The 20,734-nt window shown below is 38.6% G+C and overlaps 2 protein-coding genes across 2 annotated transcripts; both read left to right on the plus strand.

Moving 5' to 3' along the window:
• The first annotated feature begins 11,368 nt into the window (after positions 1–11,368).
• Positions 11,369–11,773, plus strand: LOC142617142 (uncharacterized). The gene has a single exon (XM_075789895.1). It carries the CDS (start codon positions 11,369–11,371, stop codon positions 11,771–11,773), a length of 405 nt encoding a protein of 134 aa, XP_075646010.1.
• A 455-nt stretch (positions 11,774–12,228) lies between these two features.
• On the plus strand, positions 12,229–13,889 carry LOC142617200 (uncharacterized). The gene is made up of 2 exons (XM_075790000.1): positions 12,229–12,898; positions 13,093–13,889. The coding sequence occupies exons 1-2, from the start codon at positions 12,229–12,231 to the stop codon at positions 13,887–13,889; spliced, it is 1,467 nt and encodes a 488-aa protein (XP_075646115.1).
• Positions 13,890–20,734: the final 6,845 nt, after the last annotated feature.

Below are 20,734 nucleotides of genomic sequence, written 5' to 3' on the forward strand. Positions count from 1 at the left end.
AAAAATTCTGTAAAGTGAAGTTTGTGGGTCCCGTGAACAGTACACGGGACCCACAAATGTGCTGAAAAGTCAGCAAATGCGGCTACTGTTCATGCACAGTAGCATGAACAGTAACCACTGTCCCCCCTGACCCGTGCATCAGCAGAAAAAAAAAAAAAAAAAAAAAAAAAAAAAAAAAAAAAAACGCAGCAGCAGCAGACGCAGACGCAGATAAGCTGTATCCAAACTCAGCTTAAAAGCTGAGATTATATTTAAGGAAGGATAATTGTTTAATTTTCCACTAGTAAGTTTCCCTCTTTTAGCATGAATGATAGGTTTTATTATTACGTCCACAACATTTTTATAATACTTTTGCAATAAATTATAAGTAATAGATTTTTAATTTGAATTTATCACTGGAATTACTTTCTTACCCACAAATAACAACCTGTTACATAGAATTTGTTATGAAAATATTGTGGACGTAGTCATGCAGCATTTCTCTTAATTAATAGGACTTACTATAACTTGAAGTGAGAAAACATTTTTACTCAAAAAAAAAAAGTGAGAAAATTATTCTTAAAATACTAAATATAAAATACTAGATACAAAAATTTATATTTGGCCCTCAAATTGAAAATTAGTCATTTCAAATTGTAAACTAACCCAAAAATTTTAAATATTAAATAATCATGTTGACTTATATGCGTTCGTTATACACCCAAAGTTAAAAGTTTGAGATTTTGAATTTTAAGTGACATTGTGCTACATTTCCACTAAGTGCTTGTTATTTTTTTGTCCATGTGTTGTTTTGTCTCAATTTTCAACTTAGCAACACTAACTATTTTTTTTGTAAGAAGAATATTGGACATATATCAATGATAAATATGATTTTCAACTTTTGTGGCTAATACTATTTTATATGTGAAAGTTTTAATTTTCATATCTTAATTTTTTTTTTAATTTTACTATATTTCTTATTATTGAATGGTTAAAATTTGTTTTCATACCTTTCATTTTAGAGGTGAAACTACAGTGCATGACAAGTAAATTCCATCCAAAGCAATAGGTGGTAGGTTTTATAGCCCAAGAATCAGCCTCTAAAAAAATTAAAGATATGGCTAAAAGTCATCACCTCTCCTAAACCCCACAAATATAAGAATTTTGTTCATTGAATACAATTTTTGCTGCACCCCTTCCCCTCAAAGCAATAGTCTTGGCTATGTCCTTATGGCACCTTTTAATGTTTCTGTGACAACCAAGGTTCAAATCTCTCATCCTCTATTGTAATTATCAAATTATTAAAAAAATCAATTAATTACATGGTTGTATACTTGTATTGCATTGAGTAATAAATCACTTGGTTAAAGTTTATTTATTAAAAAAAATACCACATCTAATAAATTGTTTTTGTTAAGAGCCTTATAGCTCAATGACATTACCCAATTTTCCTTTTAAAGAACTTGGGTTTGAATCCCTCATCCTTCACTTAACGTAATGGGAAAAAAAAAAATTGCACCTAAGCTTTCCCCATAAGACATTCCAATGAATTAAAGAAGTTAGTGGCCAATTGTTTTAGTTCATAAAATACTTTGATAAACTAGTCACTAATAATCAATACAATGCACATGAAAATTTAACAAAATATATTTTTTTCTCTCTTTTTTTCTTCTTTTTCATTAATAAGAATCTATTGATAATAATAATAATAATAATAATAACAATAATCTACTGTAAACGAGTCCAAAACACCAGAACCAGCAGTAAAAAAACGCTGTAAAAAAATTAAATAGACCCCACCTCCCCCTTACTAGCAGATTACACCCAAAAAGATAAACCTGCTGGCTGCAATCTCTACCAGCAAACCTACTACACGCCAAAGTAATTAGAATCTAAACTAAACATCCCATCTGTTCCAAAACAAAAAGATGTTACCTCATAAAATAGATTTGCCACCAAACCTGCTACTCGCCAAACTAATGTTTTTTTTTTTTTTTTTTTTTTGAGAATAAACGGCAGACACGCCAAGCTAATGTTGTTTGTTCCTTAAAATTGAGAGAGATATTTATTCACTCGTTTTAACTTATCTCGTACATGAGAAATAAATTGTTAACATATAGTGTGTACGCCGACGTCACGTCATTTAATCTAAAAGGTTTATGTTTAATTATATTGTATTAAATTTTTTTTTTCTTATTAATATTCCATATGAGACTTCACTGTTTAACCAGCCATACTATTTACGTGAATATTATCATACGGATTAAATCATTTTCTTGAGATGATATACATAGTTTAAGGAATTTTTAGTTGTGCAGTAGACCAACAATTTTGCATGCAGTCCCAGGATACAAACAAATCCGACCGCTTGACTATATATACTTATACCTTTACAAGTCTACACTACCTGAGGGATACAAAGTTTTCTTCTAATACTTTCTTTTACCCATAAATTTAAAATAGAAAAATGTGTATATATATATATATATATATATATATATATATATATATATATATATATATATATATTTCCCCATAAGAAGAAGAGTTTAACCAAGTAAAGTATTTGGAAGGATTGCCAAATTTGATTTTTAAAGTCTGATACTAAAACTGAAAGGATGAGAAGAAAAAAAAAATAAAAATTTTAATATGTCACTTTCATTTTGGCCGAACATGAAAGCCTATAAAATGAGTAATTTTTAAGTACTCTTGGAAAGCATGGTAAATGGTGTTCTTCCTCTGACATTAATGGTCGGGTCCATTCATTAAATTTATAGTAGAGCCCATCATGAATGTGAGAGGAGAGAAAGTACCTAAGTATTTTCTTTATAAAATAACATAGGAGTATATTCCACTTAACATCATTTTAAATGGGGTTTAAAAATTGTCATGATATTATATATGAAAAAGGAATATGTTAATAAAGTAATTCGTAAATAATTTTGAGTTTGTTAAAGAAAATAAAACTTAAACATGTAATATATAATTGAGTTGAAATTGAATTCAGCTCTTGCTCGAAATAACATTATATAAACAATTCTTAACATTTAATATTGGATTCAAATTTGAAACTTGTAATGTTTATTAATCTACAGTCAACACATTGTGAATAAGCAATGACTAGCTTCACACAATACGGTGGGTTTGGTTCATCCAAAAAAAAAAAAAAATGGTGGGTTTGTGGCAGGGACAGTTTTCACTTTTTTCACCCTTTTTAAATAGGGAACTTTTTTGACCTTTTTGCTTGCTTCAGGAATACTAAGTACTAACCTTTGCTCCTCCTAAGGGTTTCACTATTTTAGTGTTTAGTACTTAGTGTTAGTATGTTACTTTCTAGTTTAGAAAAAATAATAAAAATTACGCATTTAAGGTTGACTCATCTTTAACAAAAAAAAAAAAAAAGGTTGACTCATCAGTCCAATGTTTCGGTTCACAAAACCAAAGGCGATTCTATCTTCTACTCTTCAATTCCAAAAACCAAAATTCAGAAGAAAAAAAGATGTGCAATGTGCTTTTTAAATAAGCTCTAATAAATCATATTGAAAATGACTAGTGTTGGTGACTTGTTGGGCAAAAGATTTAGGTATTTGGAAATTATAATTACTCCGCAAAGCGGGGCCTTTCTAGCCGTTTAAAAGAAGCACTACAATGGTGTTGCTTCAATATGCAAGCCACTTCACAGGGTCATGATTGTGCACAAGAAAAGACTAGGATAGTTGTCAAGTTTAGAAGGCCACTATATTAAATTATTGATCACAATTCACACACCTATATAGATAGAGATTCCTTGTTGCAAGAAGATTTCATGGCACCAATTAAGAAGCGGATCAATCACCTAACCCATTCCACTGATTTTACAAACTTAATGGAAAGTATAATTATCTTTTATTCCGTTCAAACTTTCAAGTAATACTATGTTCATAGTAATTTCACAACAAATTTTAAGTGATAATTGTTATTATAAATAAAACAATGATTGTTAATAATATATCCAAATTAGAACTAATAACAGATTACCAATAAGGTTTGTTATGAACGTAACATTACTCATTACAATTTTCTTGATCAAGTTTTGACTTTTGACATATACGATCCATTCATATAAGCTAACAAGTCATTTACTTCACGCAAGAAACAATAATATGTCCTTTTCTCTAAAAAAAATATAAACAATAATACATGTCCAGCTCAAGGTATCCCGAGATAATTTCACCCAACAAGGAAAAAAATGGATCTTGATGATGCTTCTCCAGCTTATCAACTTTCTTCACCAGCTAATTAAGCTAACAACCAATAGATAAGATAGCTAACAATTATCACTTTAAAATATAAAGCTTTTTATACTTCAACCAGCAGAATGTAACATGAAGAACATGTTTGCACTGCCGTCACCGTTCAATGTAGATCAGCCTGTTCCTTTCTTCTTCTAAAAATAAAAACCATATTAACTCAATAGATACACCAATTCTCCTTTCCATTTCAACTTCTTCATATTTTCTATTAAACTAGTCACTAAATCGTGCAATTTATGAAAAAGTTATATATATATATATAATCTAAAATGAAATTTGATAATTATTATAACAAGTATTGTAGGTGCTCAGAAAATAAAGGTCCAAGGCCACTAAGAACAATTGTACCTTGCCCTTCAAATCAAGCCCAAACAATAATATTTCTTTAGAGAATGGAAAAATTACTTCAAGTGCAATTTTAAGCTAAATTCAAGCCTAAGGTCGAAGAGCTCAGAGTAACAGAGAGGTGTGACACAAGTGGTGAATGAGAAAAAAGGCTCTCCTCAGGCTTGTCCGAGGATCTGTTCCTTATATATATATATTTTGTTCAAGTTCTACACTAGATAATACACTATTTACTTTTTTGTTTTTCTATTTCTTAAAGAAAATGTCCATATTTTTTTCTGGGAGGTTCCCTCCCTTTTATATCATTTTTCCTTGCATCATAGCCCTCTACCCGTATGCCTCAGGGCGTTCCTCGGGATACTTGTCACATCAAAGCCCTACTGAAGGTGGTAGAAGGGGTTGTTAACTGTGAAATACTATTCATGTGTCATTTCCACAATAATGCAGCTAATAAGGTTGGTTTAAAGCATTCAATGCGGATGGGAGTGGTATCCCTTCAGGAAACTTCATCCCACAATCCTTGTTCCCATGATGGTCCTCTCTCTTCTCCCTAGGCCTTCATGAGATGCCAACTACCTTGTTTCTATTTCCATCCTCGGGTCGGCGAAGTCCTTGGAGCCTACTTATCTCTTTGGGCCGAATTATGCAAGCTACACTGCGGCTTAATCCTCTTTGGTCCTCAGACCCCCCATAGGTATATATTATGTATGTATTTGTATATTGACATATATATTTTAATATTAGGCATATATTTGGATTGTGTTTTTAGTTGAACTATATCTCTTAACATTGATAGAAAATATGATATGCTAAGATTTTAATGAAAGTTTAAATATAGAATAAAATTTAAATTCAATTAAATAAAAGAGAATTATGACTTGTAAAATTATAAGACAGCAAAAGTTTGTGTGGCAATATTTAAGAGTTCAACAAAAAGTTAAACATCTTTTATTTATATATATATATATATATATATATATATATATATTAATATTAGAATATAGATTAAACACACCACGTTGTAGGGGTGTATATATACGGTATAGGTTACAATTGAGTTCTTTCTAAAAATAAAAATAAAAAGTTACAATTGAGTTCCAAATTTACCTAGGTAAATTATCGGGCACAATTCATTTAGGTCGTGTAAATTTGTTAGCTACTTAAAAAAAAAAAAAATCAGGGCACTTTATTTTGGCTGAGTGAAAGAAGGCATTTGTAATCATACATGAGCTAGACACATCTTGTGTGAGACTGATTTTTTTTTTTTTTTTTTTTATATACAAGATAGAATTCTACTCTAACCTAATCTAAGTGTATATATGTGTAAAACTCCCTCCTAGAGACTTGAACTCCAGCTCTTGCTCCTCACACCCCACAAGCGTTTATACTTGTGAAGTGACCATCACACTAAGGGTGTGCAGTAGTATGTGAGACCGATTTATGGTTCATATCTATGCTAGTGCTAGAATTATTGGTTAAATAATTATATTTATTGTTTCCCAATGTCTTAAGTTTTTTTTGGGGAACTAGTGTTAAAGTAGTTCTTGTGTATGAAAATATGAGTTGTTTTAAGTAGCTCAACCGATGTTTATCCTCAAATATGAGACTTGGGTACACAAAATAGATAATTCAGGTCTGGTGCCCTTCCTGCAAAATAGATAACTCAGGCATGAGAATTTTTCCACATAAACTTCTATGCAGTCTCTTTTACGCTCTTTGTTTTACACACCATTCACTCCGAAATAACAATCAAATGCCGTGCTAATACTTTGGTAGTATTACCATACATATAGGTGATATATTCCAGCGTTATAAAAAAAAAAACGCAGCCACAACTCCTTAAAGTCCCGGTTTAGTCCAAATGGACTTATGCCAGCATTTATAGGAGCTATACTGCTATACCCGCATTTTTGAAGCGCAAGTAAAAGCTTTTTTTTTTTTTTAATTGTTTGTTATACGCACTGTTACACAAAACTTATTTGCCCATACATATTTTCCTTATCCATCCCACCTCATCCTAGCTATCACATTCACAAACGACACATCTAGCGTGCTTTTGGATTGGGCGTTTTGCCTAATTCGTGCGTTCACGTATTTTTAGTGGGTCCTTATGGTGCTGTTCACGTACCATCAAATTCATTTTTTTCACTGATTTTTAGGTAAGTTTGGGTCCTACAGTACTGTTCACATCTTTAAAAATTATTTTGCTACGATGTTTTCAGCAATAAGTTTTCAGTTTTCAGCAAATAAGCAGTATCCAAACAAATCCCTAATCCTATTTCTTGTCATTTACCTCTCTCTCTTTTTTTCCCTCTTATTTAATGGAGCCAGATTTAGAAATGGATTTTGTTCGATGAAGACTTTGGACGTAAGAGGGAGCCTAACATGCCATTGAGCCAAGTGACTTAGTAGGCAATACGTATTAATTTATTAACTCCACACTCTTATACCGAAACAAGAAAAATAAAACAGAGAAAACAATGAGATATACAATGGGAAAAGATATCTTCTTGCTTTTATCAGCAAAAAGGGTCATGAATTGGGTTCATGATACACGTTGGAAAAAAAAAAACACTCTCTTCACAATTTCAAATATTTATGACGCAAAGTCAAACTTGGATACTGAAATCATAAGAGTTATCTCACGGCAACTAAAAATTCATCATAGTTAACTTCATATGGTCCATATCTGGCAGATTATTATTTGTTTGCACTTTTTTTCAAAGAGAAAATATATCATTGTTTGTGTTGTCTTTTATCCGAAGAGCAATCTCATTGCTATCTTTCCCTAATAGATCATTAGTTACCAAGGAGTGTGTAGAAAGGGTCAAACAACTTTTCCCCAAGTCCAACACAACAATTTTCCTCTAACAAGCACTAGGTGTCAAAACTTTCATATTAATAAAGCTTCCTTGTAGTTATTTGGTAAAGATAAGTAGGTATTAGTGCAATCAGTTATTGGATTTTAGCATTTTATTCCTCTTTCACGTGTCTTTCACCTTATATTCAAGGTATGAAAAGGAGAACAAAATGGAAAGATCTAACCTTTCTTTTTTCTATTTTTTTGAAGTTGAAAAATGACTCTTTTTTTCTTCTTTTTTTGAAGTTGAAAAATGACTCGGGTAAAGGGCAAACATGATACTTATATTCTTTTTTTTTTTTTTTTTTACTGAATAAAAGAAGAGGATCTTAGATGTGGACTCATTGACCTCAAGCCGCGTGATGGTAATGAGTAAATACCACGTATACCACACGAACCTTATTAGGACTATCGCTCGAACCGCTCCTTTCTGAGTACTAAAATAAAAACTTCTATCATCAAGTCACACTTCATGTTATAAAATGAATAGGTTTCAGTTTCAACCAGTTGGGGTTGAATAATAAGGAGAATTTGGTCAAATAGTAGTCTAGAAACCAATCATTTTGGAGCTTATAGTATGATTTGAAAGGATGGGCATTATAATATTTAGAGATAAAGTTGGATGCAAATTGAGAATTTAAAGGGACATATTAAATGAGGGTAAAGAGGAGTAGGGAAGATAAGGAAGTGGGAGTAATGATGCTGGGTGTGATGGTGGGGGCTACAAAGAGTCATTGAGGAAGAGATTCTAGATGCGGGGGCCAAAGACCAAAGAGACACTCATCCATATATATGTACTAAACCAGTTATGGAAGAGCAACACATTTACACAGCCACAGGGTGAAGCCTTTTTGGGGCCTTTGGTTTTGGGGGTTTGAGTTTGTAAGACTAAAAGAAAAAACCCATTCATTGTCATGATTATCACTCATCTGATGTTATCATCACCCTCGGCGCCACGCCTCGATCATGCAAAATTTGCCACACGCCAATTACACACATGGCCCTTTAGAAAGCAGATTCTCTCTCTCTCTCTCTCTCTCTAAAAGGTTTCACAATGTGAAGTCAAAAGTGTTAATGCCAGATGGGTTTTTTTTTTTGTACATATGCTCTTAATTTATCTTTTGCCCTTCAAGACCTATGTGCCATGAACAGCTATTATGTGAACTCAAAAGCTCCACATGCAAACAGTTTACACAAAAGCCAACAGGAAATCAAACATTTTTTTTATTAAATTATAGTTTATACCCTTAAAATTTGGGATAATATTGATTTTACTTCATTAAAGTTTCAAATTTAAATATGTACTCTTAACATTACAAATCGATTGAATTTAAGCCCTTTCATCCATGCAATGTGACATTAATATCATCTCGATTCAAAACAACATAATTTTGTGAATCTAAAATTTGAAACTTTAGGAGATAAAACTAAAATCACCTCAAACTTTAAGGATGCAAATTATAGTTTAGTCAAAATGATATCTAACACCTATCTTTTATCTCAAAAAAAAAAAATGATACCTAACATGGCTTTAATTCCAAAAATATATATATATATATATATATATATATATATATATATATATATATATTTGTACGGGATATAATCTCAAGCCCAGTGGATCTTGGGTTGTGGCCACACGGTACATTGTGCAACCCCATGCCCATTGGGCCTTGGGCCTCGGTTCAGACACACTTCAAGGCTCAACATCAACCCAGACACCATAGTAGGTATATTCGATCTCTAGCGTATTTGAAGCGAGCACATGCCAATCAATTCATAACTTGGTCGGGACTGCGCTTGCTCGGTACAATCTATGTTCTCAGTAGCCCGGTATTGCCTTGGGAAGTATCACTACTGAACAACATTTTGGAGGCTGGTACCAGATCCAATGTCATTATCACCATCCCCGATAGAGCATATTCTTACAAGAAATGATAAGATTGAACCCCCTTCGCACGAGTGAGATCAGGAAGCAATCATAACACCTCCATCCATCTCAAACTTTAAATAGCAGAATAGAACGTGAGGAAGGGGGTTGGCAATCATTAGAGAGGAAAGCACCCCGGAGAGGAGTTCACGAAAACTAGAGAGTGTTATTGGGTCGCCTGGTAAGGAACTACCCATAGTAGGAAAAACAAAGTCCACTACACAGATAAGTTGTGAGCCTAGATATAGGCCCAGTCCGTTATACCTATTTTGGGTACGCACAATTGGAGTCGTATGTGGGAATGTCCTACACAGCTGTAGTTTGCCAAGACTCACATACAAGGAGAAAGTCTGGGAGGCAGTTGGAAGTTATGCTGAGAGTGGCTCTAGAGGATCCTCTCGAGGATCCAGTTGGTGGGGAAGGAGGCAAAAGAGGCGCAAAGATAGGGAGTATGAACAGGGAGAGGATCAGTCCGGCCTTGGAGAAGGGTCGTTTCAAATACACTGGACATGAAGGGACGAGGAGCTCGAACACTTGCGTAGGTTGGTAAGGGATTTAGAGTTAGAAGTAAGAGGGAAGCGTCGAAGAAGAAACTATGAAGAGCGTGTAGAGGGGTCGACTAGTGTGGGAGGTGGCTATGGAGAGGCGTCCCATCAATCCGGTTCCCGTCGACACCAAGATCGATCTCAAGAGTATGCAAACCGGGAATCAATCTCCCTAGAGGGGCACTGACCCCGCAATACCGCCATGGATGCTATGAGCAGAGCATTGCGTAGAGCTGCTAGATCACCGTTCTCGGCATATATCAAACGGGCACCAATGCCGAGTAGATTTACTAGACAGCCATTTAACTCCTATGATGGGAAAACGGATCCAGTAGAGCATGTAAGCCATTATATCTAGATGATGTCTTTGCACAGTCATAACGATGCATTAATGTGCAAGGTGTTTCCTTCAAGTCTCAAGCCCACCACTTTAAGGTGGTTCAATGGGTTGAGGAAGGGCTTTATTCATAATTTTGCCGAACTGGTTCAAGAATTGGGGGTCTGGTTTATGACCTGCAGCAGGGTACCGTAGCCTGTGGATGCACTGCTATCAATGAAGATGGGAGCCAGGGAGACTTTTCGCAGTTACACTAGCCGGTACTGGGAATTGTACAACAAAATTGGAAGGGGTAATGAAAAAAATCGTAGCAAGCACTTTTCGATTAGGATTTCCCAAGGATTCCAAATTATGAGATTCGCTGACAAGGAGACCTCTTGAGGACATAAGGCAGTTAATAAGGCACATAGAAGAGTATAAAAGGTTGGAGGATGATTGGCAACAGAATAAGGATAAGGCCCCAGCCACGAGCCAACCTCAACAAGGGGGCTTCCAGTCAAGGCCCCAGAAAGATTTAAGGATCCAGGAACCGGGTGCGCAAGCGGGGGAAGTAAACCTGACGTTCAAGGAGCCAGTGCATAGGATTGTTGATCAAATTAAGCACGAGCCGTACTTTTGGTGGCCAAACAAGATAGGGGGTGACCCATCGAGGAGAAATCAGAACTTGTACTACACTTATCATAAAGACAAGGGGCACACCACCGAATAATGCAGGGTGTTAAAAGATCACTTAGAGCAGTTAGTAAGGGCGAGGTACTTGAAAGAGTTTGTTGTCGACCCGAGAACACAGAAGGCCGGTCAGGGTACTTGCCCTCGGGGGAATCCCCTCCCACCTCCTTTAGGAGTAATAAAGGTCATCCATGTAGCTTCCAGGGGTACTCTAGTGACCGAGAGGAGAGGGGTACTGTCAATGGTTTCGGTAGAAAGTTGTTCGAATGATCATCTACCCGAGAAGAATTTGAAGTTTACCCGGGAACCTATTGCCTTCACGATGACGGCTTGGAAAGGACGATCCAGCCGCACGTCGACGCTTTGGTGGTTACAGCTCGGATCAATGATTTTATAGTGAAGAGGGTACTGATGGACCAAGGAAGTGGTGCCGAAGTAATGTATCCTGACTTGTTCAAGGGACTGGGATTGAAGAAAGAGGACCTATCCAAGTATAACACACCCCTAGTGGCGTTTGATGGCCAGATGGTGATCTTGGAGGGGCAGATTACTCTCCCTATGAACATGGAAGGCAAGGAAGTCATGGTGACCTTTATAGTGATTAATTCATTTTCTCCGTACACGGCGATTCTCGGAAGGCCATGGATTCATGCGATGAGGGCAGTTCTGTCTACTTTGCTTGTTAAAGTCAAATTTCCCATCGAGCATGGTATCGTCGTAGTAAGAGGGAACCAGCAAGTGGCCAAGCAATGCTTGGTAGCCGCAGTTAATCAAGAAATTAAGCAAAAGGAACCAGCCGCGCAAGCTTCATTATAGCAATTACAGGAACCCTAGGAGGGAATGGGGGCTAGCTGTGCCGAGGACATAATAAGAGTGAGGATACTGCCGAATGAGGATAGGAGTTTCCAAATTGGAGCCGGTATAAAGGACGAAGATAAGGTGGAGATATTGTTGCTGCCTGTACAGAATGTGGATGTATTCGCCTGGAGCCCATACGAAGTGCCCGGGGTAGATCCCGGGTTTGTAGTTCACAAGCTTAATATGGATCCACTATTTCCTCCCAAAAAGCAGAAGCTGAAGAGGTCGGCTAAAGGACACATTGAAGCAGTTAAGCAATAGGTCAAAAGGTTGAAAAAGGCAGAGGCAATAAAGGAAATTTTCTTTTCGGATTGGCTTGCGAACACCATGTTTCTAAGAAAAAGAATGGTAAATGGAGGATTTGTGTGGATTTCACTGATCTGGACTGGGCGTGCCCAAAAGATCCTTTCCCCATGCCGAAAATCGACCAGTTGGTGGATGCTACGTATGGGCACCAAAGGATGAGTTTCCTGGATGCTTTCCAGGGTTATCATCAAATTGCCCTAGTTACCGAGGATCAGGAAAAGACAACATTCATCTCACCTGAGGCTAATTACCACTATACTGTGATGTCGTTTGGGCTAAAGAGTGCTGGAGCTACTTATCAACGGATGATGAAGAGGACGTTCAGGGATAAGATTGGGTGTACAGTGGAGGTGTATATTGACGATATGGTGGTTAAAAGTAAACAGGAGAAGGGGCACATTGATGATCTTAAAGAAGTGTTTGAAGTACTCCAGCGGTATAAGCTGCGCCTCAATGCTGACAAATGTGCTTTTGGAGTGAGGGTTGACAAATTCCTAGGGTATATGATCACATGCCGAGGAATAGAGATCAACCCCGACCAGATTCAAGCTGTCGAGCGCCTCGAGTTGCCGAGTAACCCTAAAGAAGTCCAAGTGTTGACCGATATGCTAGCTGCCTTAAACCAGTTCATTTCCAAATTTACAGACCGGCATCACCCATTCTATCAACTACTGAAAAAGTGGAGGGGTTTCCAGTGGAACAAAAAGTGTGAAAGGGCTTTCCGAGATTTAAAGGAATATTTGGTGCGGGCACCTATGCTATCAACCTTAGAGCCCGGTAAGGATTTATTCATGTATCTTTCGGTCTCCGAGCATGCCGTGAGCACCGTATTGCTGAGGGATCAAGGCGTGTAGCAGCTAATATACTATGTTAGCAAGACGTTGGTTGATGCCAAGACGAGGTATTTGCCCTTGGAGAAGTTAGTGTTAGCACTAGTGCATGCTACAAGGACATTGCCCCATTATTTTCAGGCCCATATCGTCTATGTATTAACCAAGAATATCCCTTGCAGTCGTTGTTGAAAAGATCTAATTTCACAGGCCGAATAGCCAAGTGGGGAACACGGTTGGGCTTTTTTGACATTAGGTACAGACTGAGAAGCTCGGTAAAAAGACAAGTTCTCGTTGATTTCGTTGTAGAGTTTTCCCTGAGAGGGGAGATAGAGATAGTTTGCCATGTAGAGGTGCCACCGTGGAAGGTATTCGTGGACGGTGTGTCTAGTGCACTGGGGGCTGAGGCTGGGGCTGGAATTATCATTATCACCCCAGAAGGGATAAAGTTGGAGTATCCTTTCAGATTGGATTTTAGGGCTTCCAACAACGAAGCTGAGTATGAAGCCCTACTTGCCAGATTGAAGGCTGCCCTAGGTCTGGGCGCTCGGGATGTGGAAGCTTGCTCGGACTCTTGGCTGGTGGTCAATCAGGTACAAGGCAGTTTTGAGGCAAAAGACACCCTGTTGACGGAGTACTTACAATTAGTAAAACAGACCATAAGCCAGTTCCAGAAACTGAAGGTGGTTCAAATAACCAAGGGTCTAAACCATCACGCCGACTCTTTGGCAACGTTGGCATCTTCTCTGACCGAGGAGGTACCCCGGTTGATCAAGGTAGAGGTGATGACGAAACCAAGTATTGATGAAAAGACAAGTGTTTCAATGGTGACGAGGCCTGAACCATGTTGGATGACTCCAATCATAGACTTTTTGGCAGAAGATCAGCTACCAGCAGATAGGAAGGAGGAATACAAAGTACGCCGCATGGTTGCATGATACTGGCTGTTAGTAGATCACGAGTTATACTAGAGGTCTTTTGGGGGACCTTATTTGCGGTGCCTACCCCCAAGCAAGGTTGAAGAGCTCTTAACTGAGCTCCATGATGGGGTATGCAGTAGCCACGTGGGAGGGCGTACGTTAGCTCACCGGGCAATGACTCAGGGATTTTGGTGGACACAGATGTACAAGGATGCCACCGAGTATGTTCGAAAATGTGAGCAATGTAAAAAACATGCCCATCTGATCCATCAGCCGGTAAGGAGTTTGAATCCTATCAAGAGCCCGTGGCCCTTCAAGCAATGGGGGTTAGACATTGTAGGTCCATTCCCATAAGCTACAGGAAACCAAAGATTTGTTTTGGTAGTCGTGGACTACTTCACTAAATGGGCAGAGGCTGAGGCTGAGGCATTGGCTAATATTCAGGATGTAGACATCAAAAAGTTTGTGTGGTGAAACATAGTCACAAGGTTCGAAGTACCAGAGTTCTTGATATTTAATAACGGGTTGCAATTTAATAGCAAGGCTTTCCGTAAGTTCTGTAGAGATCTCAGCATCATAAACAAGTATTCCACTCTAGCATATTCGCAGAGTAATGGTTAAGCTAAAGCCACCAACAAGGCGATTGTGAACGAGTTGAAGAGAAGACCGGACGGCGCTAAAGGTAAGTGGGCCGAGGAATTGCCCAACGTTCTGTGGGCATATAGGACAACTCCCAGAAGGTCCACGTGAGAAACTCCCTTTTCTTTGATGTATGGAGTGAAAGCAGTCATACCAGCCGAGGTTAATTTGTGCAACGCCCGGGTTTTGAGATTCACCCTTACCGAGAATGATGAATTAATGGTGAAGCCACTGGATTTATTAAAGGAGTATTGGGAATCAACAACCATTCGGCTTTGCAAAATATCAACAAAGACTTGCTCAGCGATACGACAGAGATGTGAAGAAGAGAGAATTTAGCGTAGGAGACTTGGTACTACGCAGGGTAGTGGGAAGCACATGTGACATTAATGCAGGAAAATTGGCCCCAACCTGGGAAGGCCATATAGAACTACTGCAATTTCTGGAATAGGAGCTTACTACCTAGAAGAATTGGACAAGAGACCACTTCCTAGGCCATGGAATGTTCATAATCTGAAAAAGTTATATCACTAACAGTTGATACGCAATGTGTGATCAATGTTCAAGCTGTGCATGTATAATGTTATGTAATACGTAATCAATGTTTATGTCTGTGAGTACATTCACATTTAATTGCGTTGTTATTAATTTGCTAGCCATATAAGGACAGAAACCTACTCCCGGTTCGATCCTAATCACCAAGCAAGTGGAAACCTTATACTAATGCTCCAAGGACAGAAACTTGCTCCCGGTTCGATTCTAATCACCGAGCAAGTGGAAACCTTATACTAAAATGATCTAAGGACAGAAAATTTCTCCCGGTTCGAACCTAATCATCGAGCAAGTGGAAACCTTAGAATAAAATCCTCCAAGGACATAAATTTGCTCTCGATTCGATCCTAATCACCAAGCAAATGGAAATCTTATACTAAAATCCTCCAAGGACAGAAACCTGCTCTCGGTTCGATCCTAATCACCGAGCAGGTGGAAACCTTATACTAAAATGCTCCAAGGACGGAAACCTACTCCCGATTCGATCCTAATCACCAAGTAGGTGGAAATCTTATACTTAAATCCTCCAAGGACAGAAACCTGCTCCCAGTTTGATCCGAATCACTGAGCAAGTGGAAACCTTAAACTAAAATTCTCCAAGGACAAAAACCTGCTCTCGATTCGATCCTAATCATCGAGCATGTGGAAACCTTATATTAAAATTCTTCAAGGATAAAAACCAGTCTCGGTTTGGTTTTAAATCAACAAGCATGTGGAAACCTTACGTTAGATCCCTCTAGGGGGACTATGCTCAGTTCGATCCTAATTCGAACAAATGGAACCCAAGCATTTATTTTTGTTATATACACGATCAAGTGCTCGGTTCAACTCTAATTACCGAGTGCACACAAACTTAGGTTTATTTCTCCCAAGTACGAAAACTTGCTTTTGAGCTGGTCCCGGCAGCCGAATGGGTAGTGACAATCTGTCCTTTCCAAGGACAAACGACAAAGTAATCTTTTACTGCTTATCATCACCCATAACAAAGTAATGTAACACAGAAGTAATTCAACAAAGATACACCAGTTATTTATAAATATAGTTAAAATAGATGTCTAGTCACCATTTTAAGATGACTAATCAAACAAAACCAAATAAGCACAAGTTAAAATGTAGTGTTTTGTCACCACACCCCGGTGACCATAGGTAAAAATTGGACAGAAGAAAAATAAATGACAAAAAAAAATAATAATAATTAGGGAGTACGGCATGGAAAGCAACTTTCTTCAGGTTTGGGCAGCAGGGTTTGCAGACTGAGATAGGGTAGGATCCTCGGCTGTTCGCGGTGGGAAATCCTCGGCGGGTTGATTTGCAGCAAATGGTTATGCTTGAAGGTCGTTGGTAGGAGGGGTACTGGGTTGCACAACATTAAGGTTACTAGAGATTTCAAGGTCAACCAAATCCACATGGGTGTCGATCTCGCACACCAACTCCCTCATGTTAGGGGTGTCCTCCTCGTCGGCGGCGCCAGACTGACTCTGAACGAGGGGAGGAGGTAGGGGGAAGGGAATCTGCTCCGGATACCTTAACGGAGAATCGTCTAGCATTCCCATGGCTTGCAGCGTGGCCATCCATCCTTCCCCTAATCCGTGTTGTCGAGCTTCGTGGACAATGGGCTCCAAAGAATTTTCCGCGTCCACGAAGCCATTGTTGTACCACTTCTCCTCGCAAGCCTCAAGGACCACCTTTAGGTTGGCAATCTCGTAAGCCTGCACCAGGTTTAAGCTTTCTACCTCGGCTAGCTTGAGCTCCGTCCCCCCCAGCTTTACATCCAACTTCGTCAGCCTCTTCTCCGCCAACACTCAAGCCTTCTTGGATGCCTGGCCCTTCTTCTCGACAGTCTCGGTAGCCTTGCTCTTGTCCTTTGTAGTGGAAATGGTGACATCCTTCAAAGCCCTCTCCCGTTCAATATCCTCGGTGGTCTCCTTCAATTGCTCATCGATAACGTAAGCTAGCTGCGTGGCCTGATAACACGACGACAAACATGAAGACAAAGAAAGTACGAGTTCACCTATATGATGAGAGAGAGGTAAGATAGTATACTACTGCTATAGTATGCCACTGCAGCCGGTTAGCTAACGATTCATTAGCTTCGCTTAAGAAGAAGTGCACGTTCTCAGGAAGGAGGAGACCCTGTGCTAAGCTCCGAGTGACACGTCCACCTTCGCCCTGTGCCCATGTTCTAACACTGGCAGTCACTAGAAGGGGTTCATTATTGAGCCTAGAGGTGGCCTGCCAACCCACTTCTTGCTAAGAAGAGGACGCCACATAAGAACCAACCTGGGCAGTTAGCCCTGTGTCACTGATTGGTTCTCGGATTGTAATCCCGCCAGTAGGCCGGGGAGGTGTGGTTCGCAGAGGAGCCTCACCCTAGGCCCTAGGTTGTTCAGTGGTTCGCTACCTCTTACGCGAGCGACCAGAAGGGGGGAGTTGGGCTTCCGCCTTGGGGTTGTTGTTGTTGTTGCGCTGTAGGATGGGCATCGGGCAAGAAGCGTCCAATGGTTAACGATCGCCTTGACACCATTTCTCTTTCGCCTTGATCGGCTTCTGCTTCGTATGAATGAATGAATTCGGCTGCTTGCTCGATTGGACAAATTGGGGCTTGAGCTTGAGGCTCTTCAACAGATCTATGGACGGCGCAATTTTGGGAAACTAACTGGGCTAAAGCGTCTCTAAGAGGTACTAATGATTCTGCTTTGACTAAACGAGGGCCAAGGTCCCTAGCTTCACTGACTGTTAGACGAGGAGGAAAGAGATTGGGAAGCTATACATCTATGTACGATAGTAGAGGGCTGTCCACTAATAATGCCTGGCTGAAGGGCTACCAGGTGGTGTACCCGGGGGTGTAGCCCAGTATGAGATAGGATGCTCGAAGTTGTCCATCAAAGTGCACAAATATCTCTGACCTAAGGACAAAATTGAGATCACTCACGTGCATGACCCTAAGGTCTAGTCTAAATCTTTTACTGTCTGCATCAAAACAAGAAGAAATCCGATTTGCATGGGGTGAGGAAAGTTAATACAAGGAAAACTTCGGCTTCAAAACAATTAAAGGCATTCAGTACCAACCAATGTCATACGGCAAAGTTGGACAGGGGAGCTGACTAGCAAGCTAATTACTGCTCACCTGAACGAATTCTCCCGCTGAATTTCTGTTAGAATCGGGAAGGCATGATATAAGCCATACCCATACGTCCTTAACCTTTAAATAATAGTCCAACTTGATGTTACCACATAAGCTATACATAAAGTTTATGTTGTGGTGGTCTAATTGAAGCCCATATATTTGGTTAAGTCTACTGACACAACTTACAACTCGATAAAAATTGGGAGGAAGCTGGTCAGGGCATAAACCATAAAACCTAAGGGTGTTGAGTATAAGAGGGTCCACGAGAAGCCTAACCCTTTCCTTTAGAATGGCCATCAAAGGGAAAAATACTACATTGGGACTAAAGCGTCTCTGGAGAGCAATATCACCCTCTTGGCAGCAGGCGATATCAACATCTCCTAGAACGTCATAAATTGCTCTAAAATTAGCCAAAGACGCTTTAGAAGTAAGAAGATGCGAATAACCCATTCCAAATACTTGAGGGATGAAAAGAAATCGAAGAAAAGAAAAAGGAAAAAGAGAGGAAAACTTACTGGGGCTCTCAAAGGTAATGCTCTTGGTTGGAGGATCAACGCACAGGAGGAATATGCTCAGTGGAGGGAAATTCGAAGGAGTGGGAAAGAAAAAAGTAATCTGAAGGAGTGAAAGGAACTATTTCTAGGGTGAAATTGAGGTGGGAAAACTTTTCTGCATTCTTTTTGTAACCCCCACACGCATGGCCTTAGTTCACAAACCATCAAGTTATCATTATGGTTAGACGTGACAGCTTGGCGTAACGCTCCTTTTGAGAAAAGATTAATGGCCACCTTGTTCACTCAGGAGCTAACGATTGGGCTTCCCAAGGATTCACTAGCACCAGCCTCGTTGTCCTTAATTCGTTCCCGGTAGCCGGGCAAGAATTAAGGGGGGGCTATTGTACAGGGTATAATCCCAAGCCCAGTGGATCTTGGGCCATGGCCACACAATACATTGCACAACCCCATGCCCATTGGGCCTTGGGCCTTGATTTAGACACACTTCAAGGCCCAACATCTTCCCAAATACCATAGTAGGTATATCTGATCTTTAGCGTATTTGAAGCGAGCACATGCCAATCAATTCATAACTTGGTCAGGACTGCGCTTACTCGGTACAATCTATGTTCTCAGCAACCCGGTATTGCCTTAGAGAGTATCGCTGCCGAATAGCGTTTTGGAGGCTGGTACCAATTCCAATGCCATTATCATTATCCCCAACAAAGCATATTCTTACCAAAAATGATAAGATTGGATCCCCTTTGCATGAGTGAGATCAAGAAGCAATCATAACACCTTCACCCATCTCAGGCTATAAATAGAAGAATAGAATGTGAGGAAGGGGGTTGGCAATTCTGGAGAGGAAACAAAGAAAGAGTGATAGATACAATGTCATTAGGGAGGAAAACACCCCAGAGAGGAAAAGGAGACGAGTTCACGAAAATCAAAGAGTGCTATTGGTTCACCTGGTAAGGAACTACCCATAGTATGAAAAACAAAGCCCACTACACAAATAAGTTGTGAGCCCAAATATAGGTCCAGTTCGTTATACCTATTTTGGGTACGCACAATATTAATAGGCAAACTTATAGAAAATTTAATTAGATTCTACAATTAAATCCAATTCTACACCATGTGTCCTAAATTTTTTTTTTTTTTTTATACAAGATAGAATTTCTACTATAGTCTAATCTAAGTGTATATGTGTCAAACTCTCTCTTGGAGACTTGAACCCCGGTCATTGCCCCCCACACCCCACAAACCACAAACATTTATAGTTCTGAAGTGACCACTGAACCAAGGGTGCGCAGTGGTCCTAAATTATTTATTTTTAGAGACAGTGTTATTTCTTAATTTTGGAGTTAAATGTAGGATCACATCATAAATATCCATCTAAGTAAGTTATTGCATACAAAAACCAAAGAGTTTAAATTTATGAACATAAAAAAAAATTTAAGTGGATAATTTACATTTTCTACCTAATAATATTCTTACAAAACTTTTTGAAGAGTTAAAAAAAAAAAATAAGAATGACTATCAATAATATTTAAATTATATATGTAAGAATTATACTATGTATCTTAATGTATATTTTTAAAATTTATCTATGCATATGCATGAGGTTACGAGCTAGTGATAAAATGTCATGGGTACGGATCAAAATTTAAAACTTGAGGGGACAAAATCAAAATTACCCTTAATGGTAAAAATTGCAATTTAGTCATTTTTAAAAAATAATTCGTATATTGAGACAACACAATATGAGTGAAGGGTAATAGTTAAAATAAATAAATAAAAAACTATCCTTGAAAATTTTTTAGGTAAAATACAAAAATCACCCTTGATTTGGGCTAATACCAAAAAGGTATTACCAATATATTTTGTTTGAAAATACCTAATTTTCTCCTTAAGTACCAGTGGCACTTAACACTGATTGAAATTCCCCTACTCCTCCAAATGAACTTTCAAACAATGTTAAGTGATATTTGTATTGAGATAATAATTTGAATATTCTGAAATTTTTTAGTAGCACCGAATATTAATCCAAA

Source organism: Castanea sativa, chromosome 1 (assembly GCF_040712315.1).
Source record: "Castanea sativa cultivar Marrone di Chiusa Pesio chromosome 1, ASM4071231v1".
Classification (NCBI taxonomy): Eukaryota; Viridiplantae; Streptophyta; class Magnoliopsida; order Fagales; family Fagaceae; genus Castanea; species Castanea sativa.

What these genes read in the sequence shown, in the direction of transcription:
- LOC142617200 (XM_075790000.1), top strand. Translation starts at nt 12,229, where the DNA reads ATGCCGAAAATCGACCAGTTGGTGGATGCTACGTATGGGCACCAAAGG. An exon ending in GCTATCAACCTTAGAGCCCG is followed by an intron (nt 12,899 to 13,092) that starts GTAAGGATTTAT and finishes CATTATTTTCAG; the next exon opens with GCCCATATCGTCTATGTATT.
- LOC142617142 (XM_075789895.1), top strand. Translation starts at nt 11,369, where the DNA reads ATGGACCAAGGAAGTGGTGCCGAAGTAATGTATCCTGACTTGTTCAAG.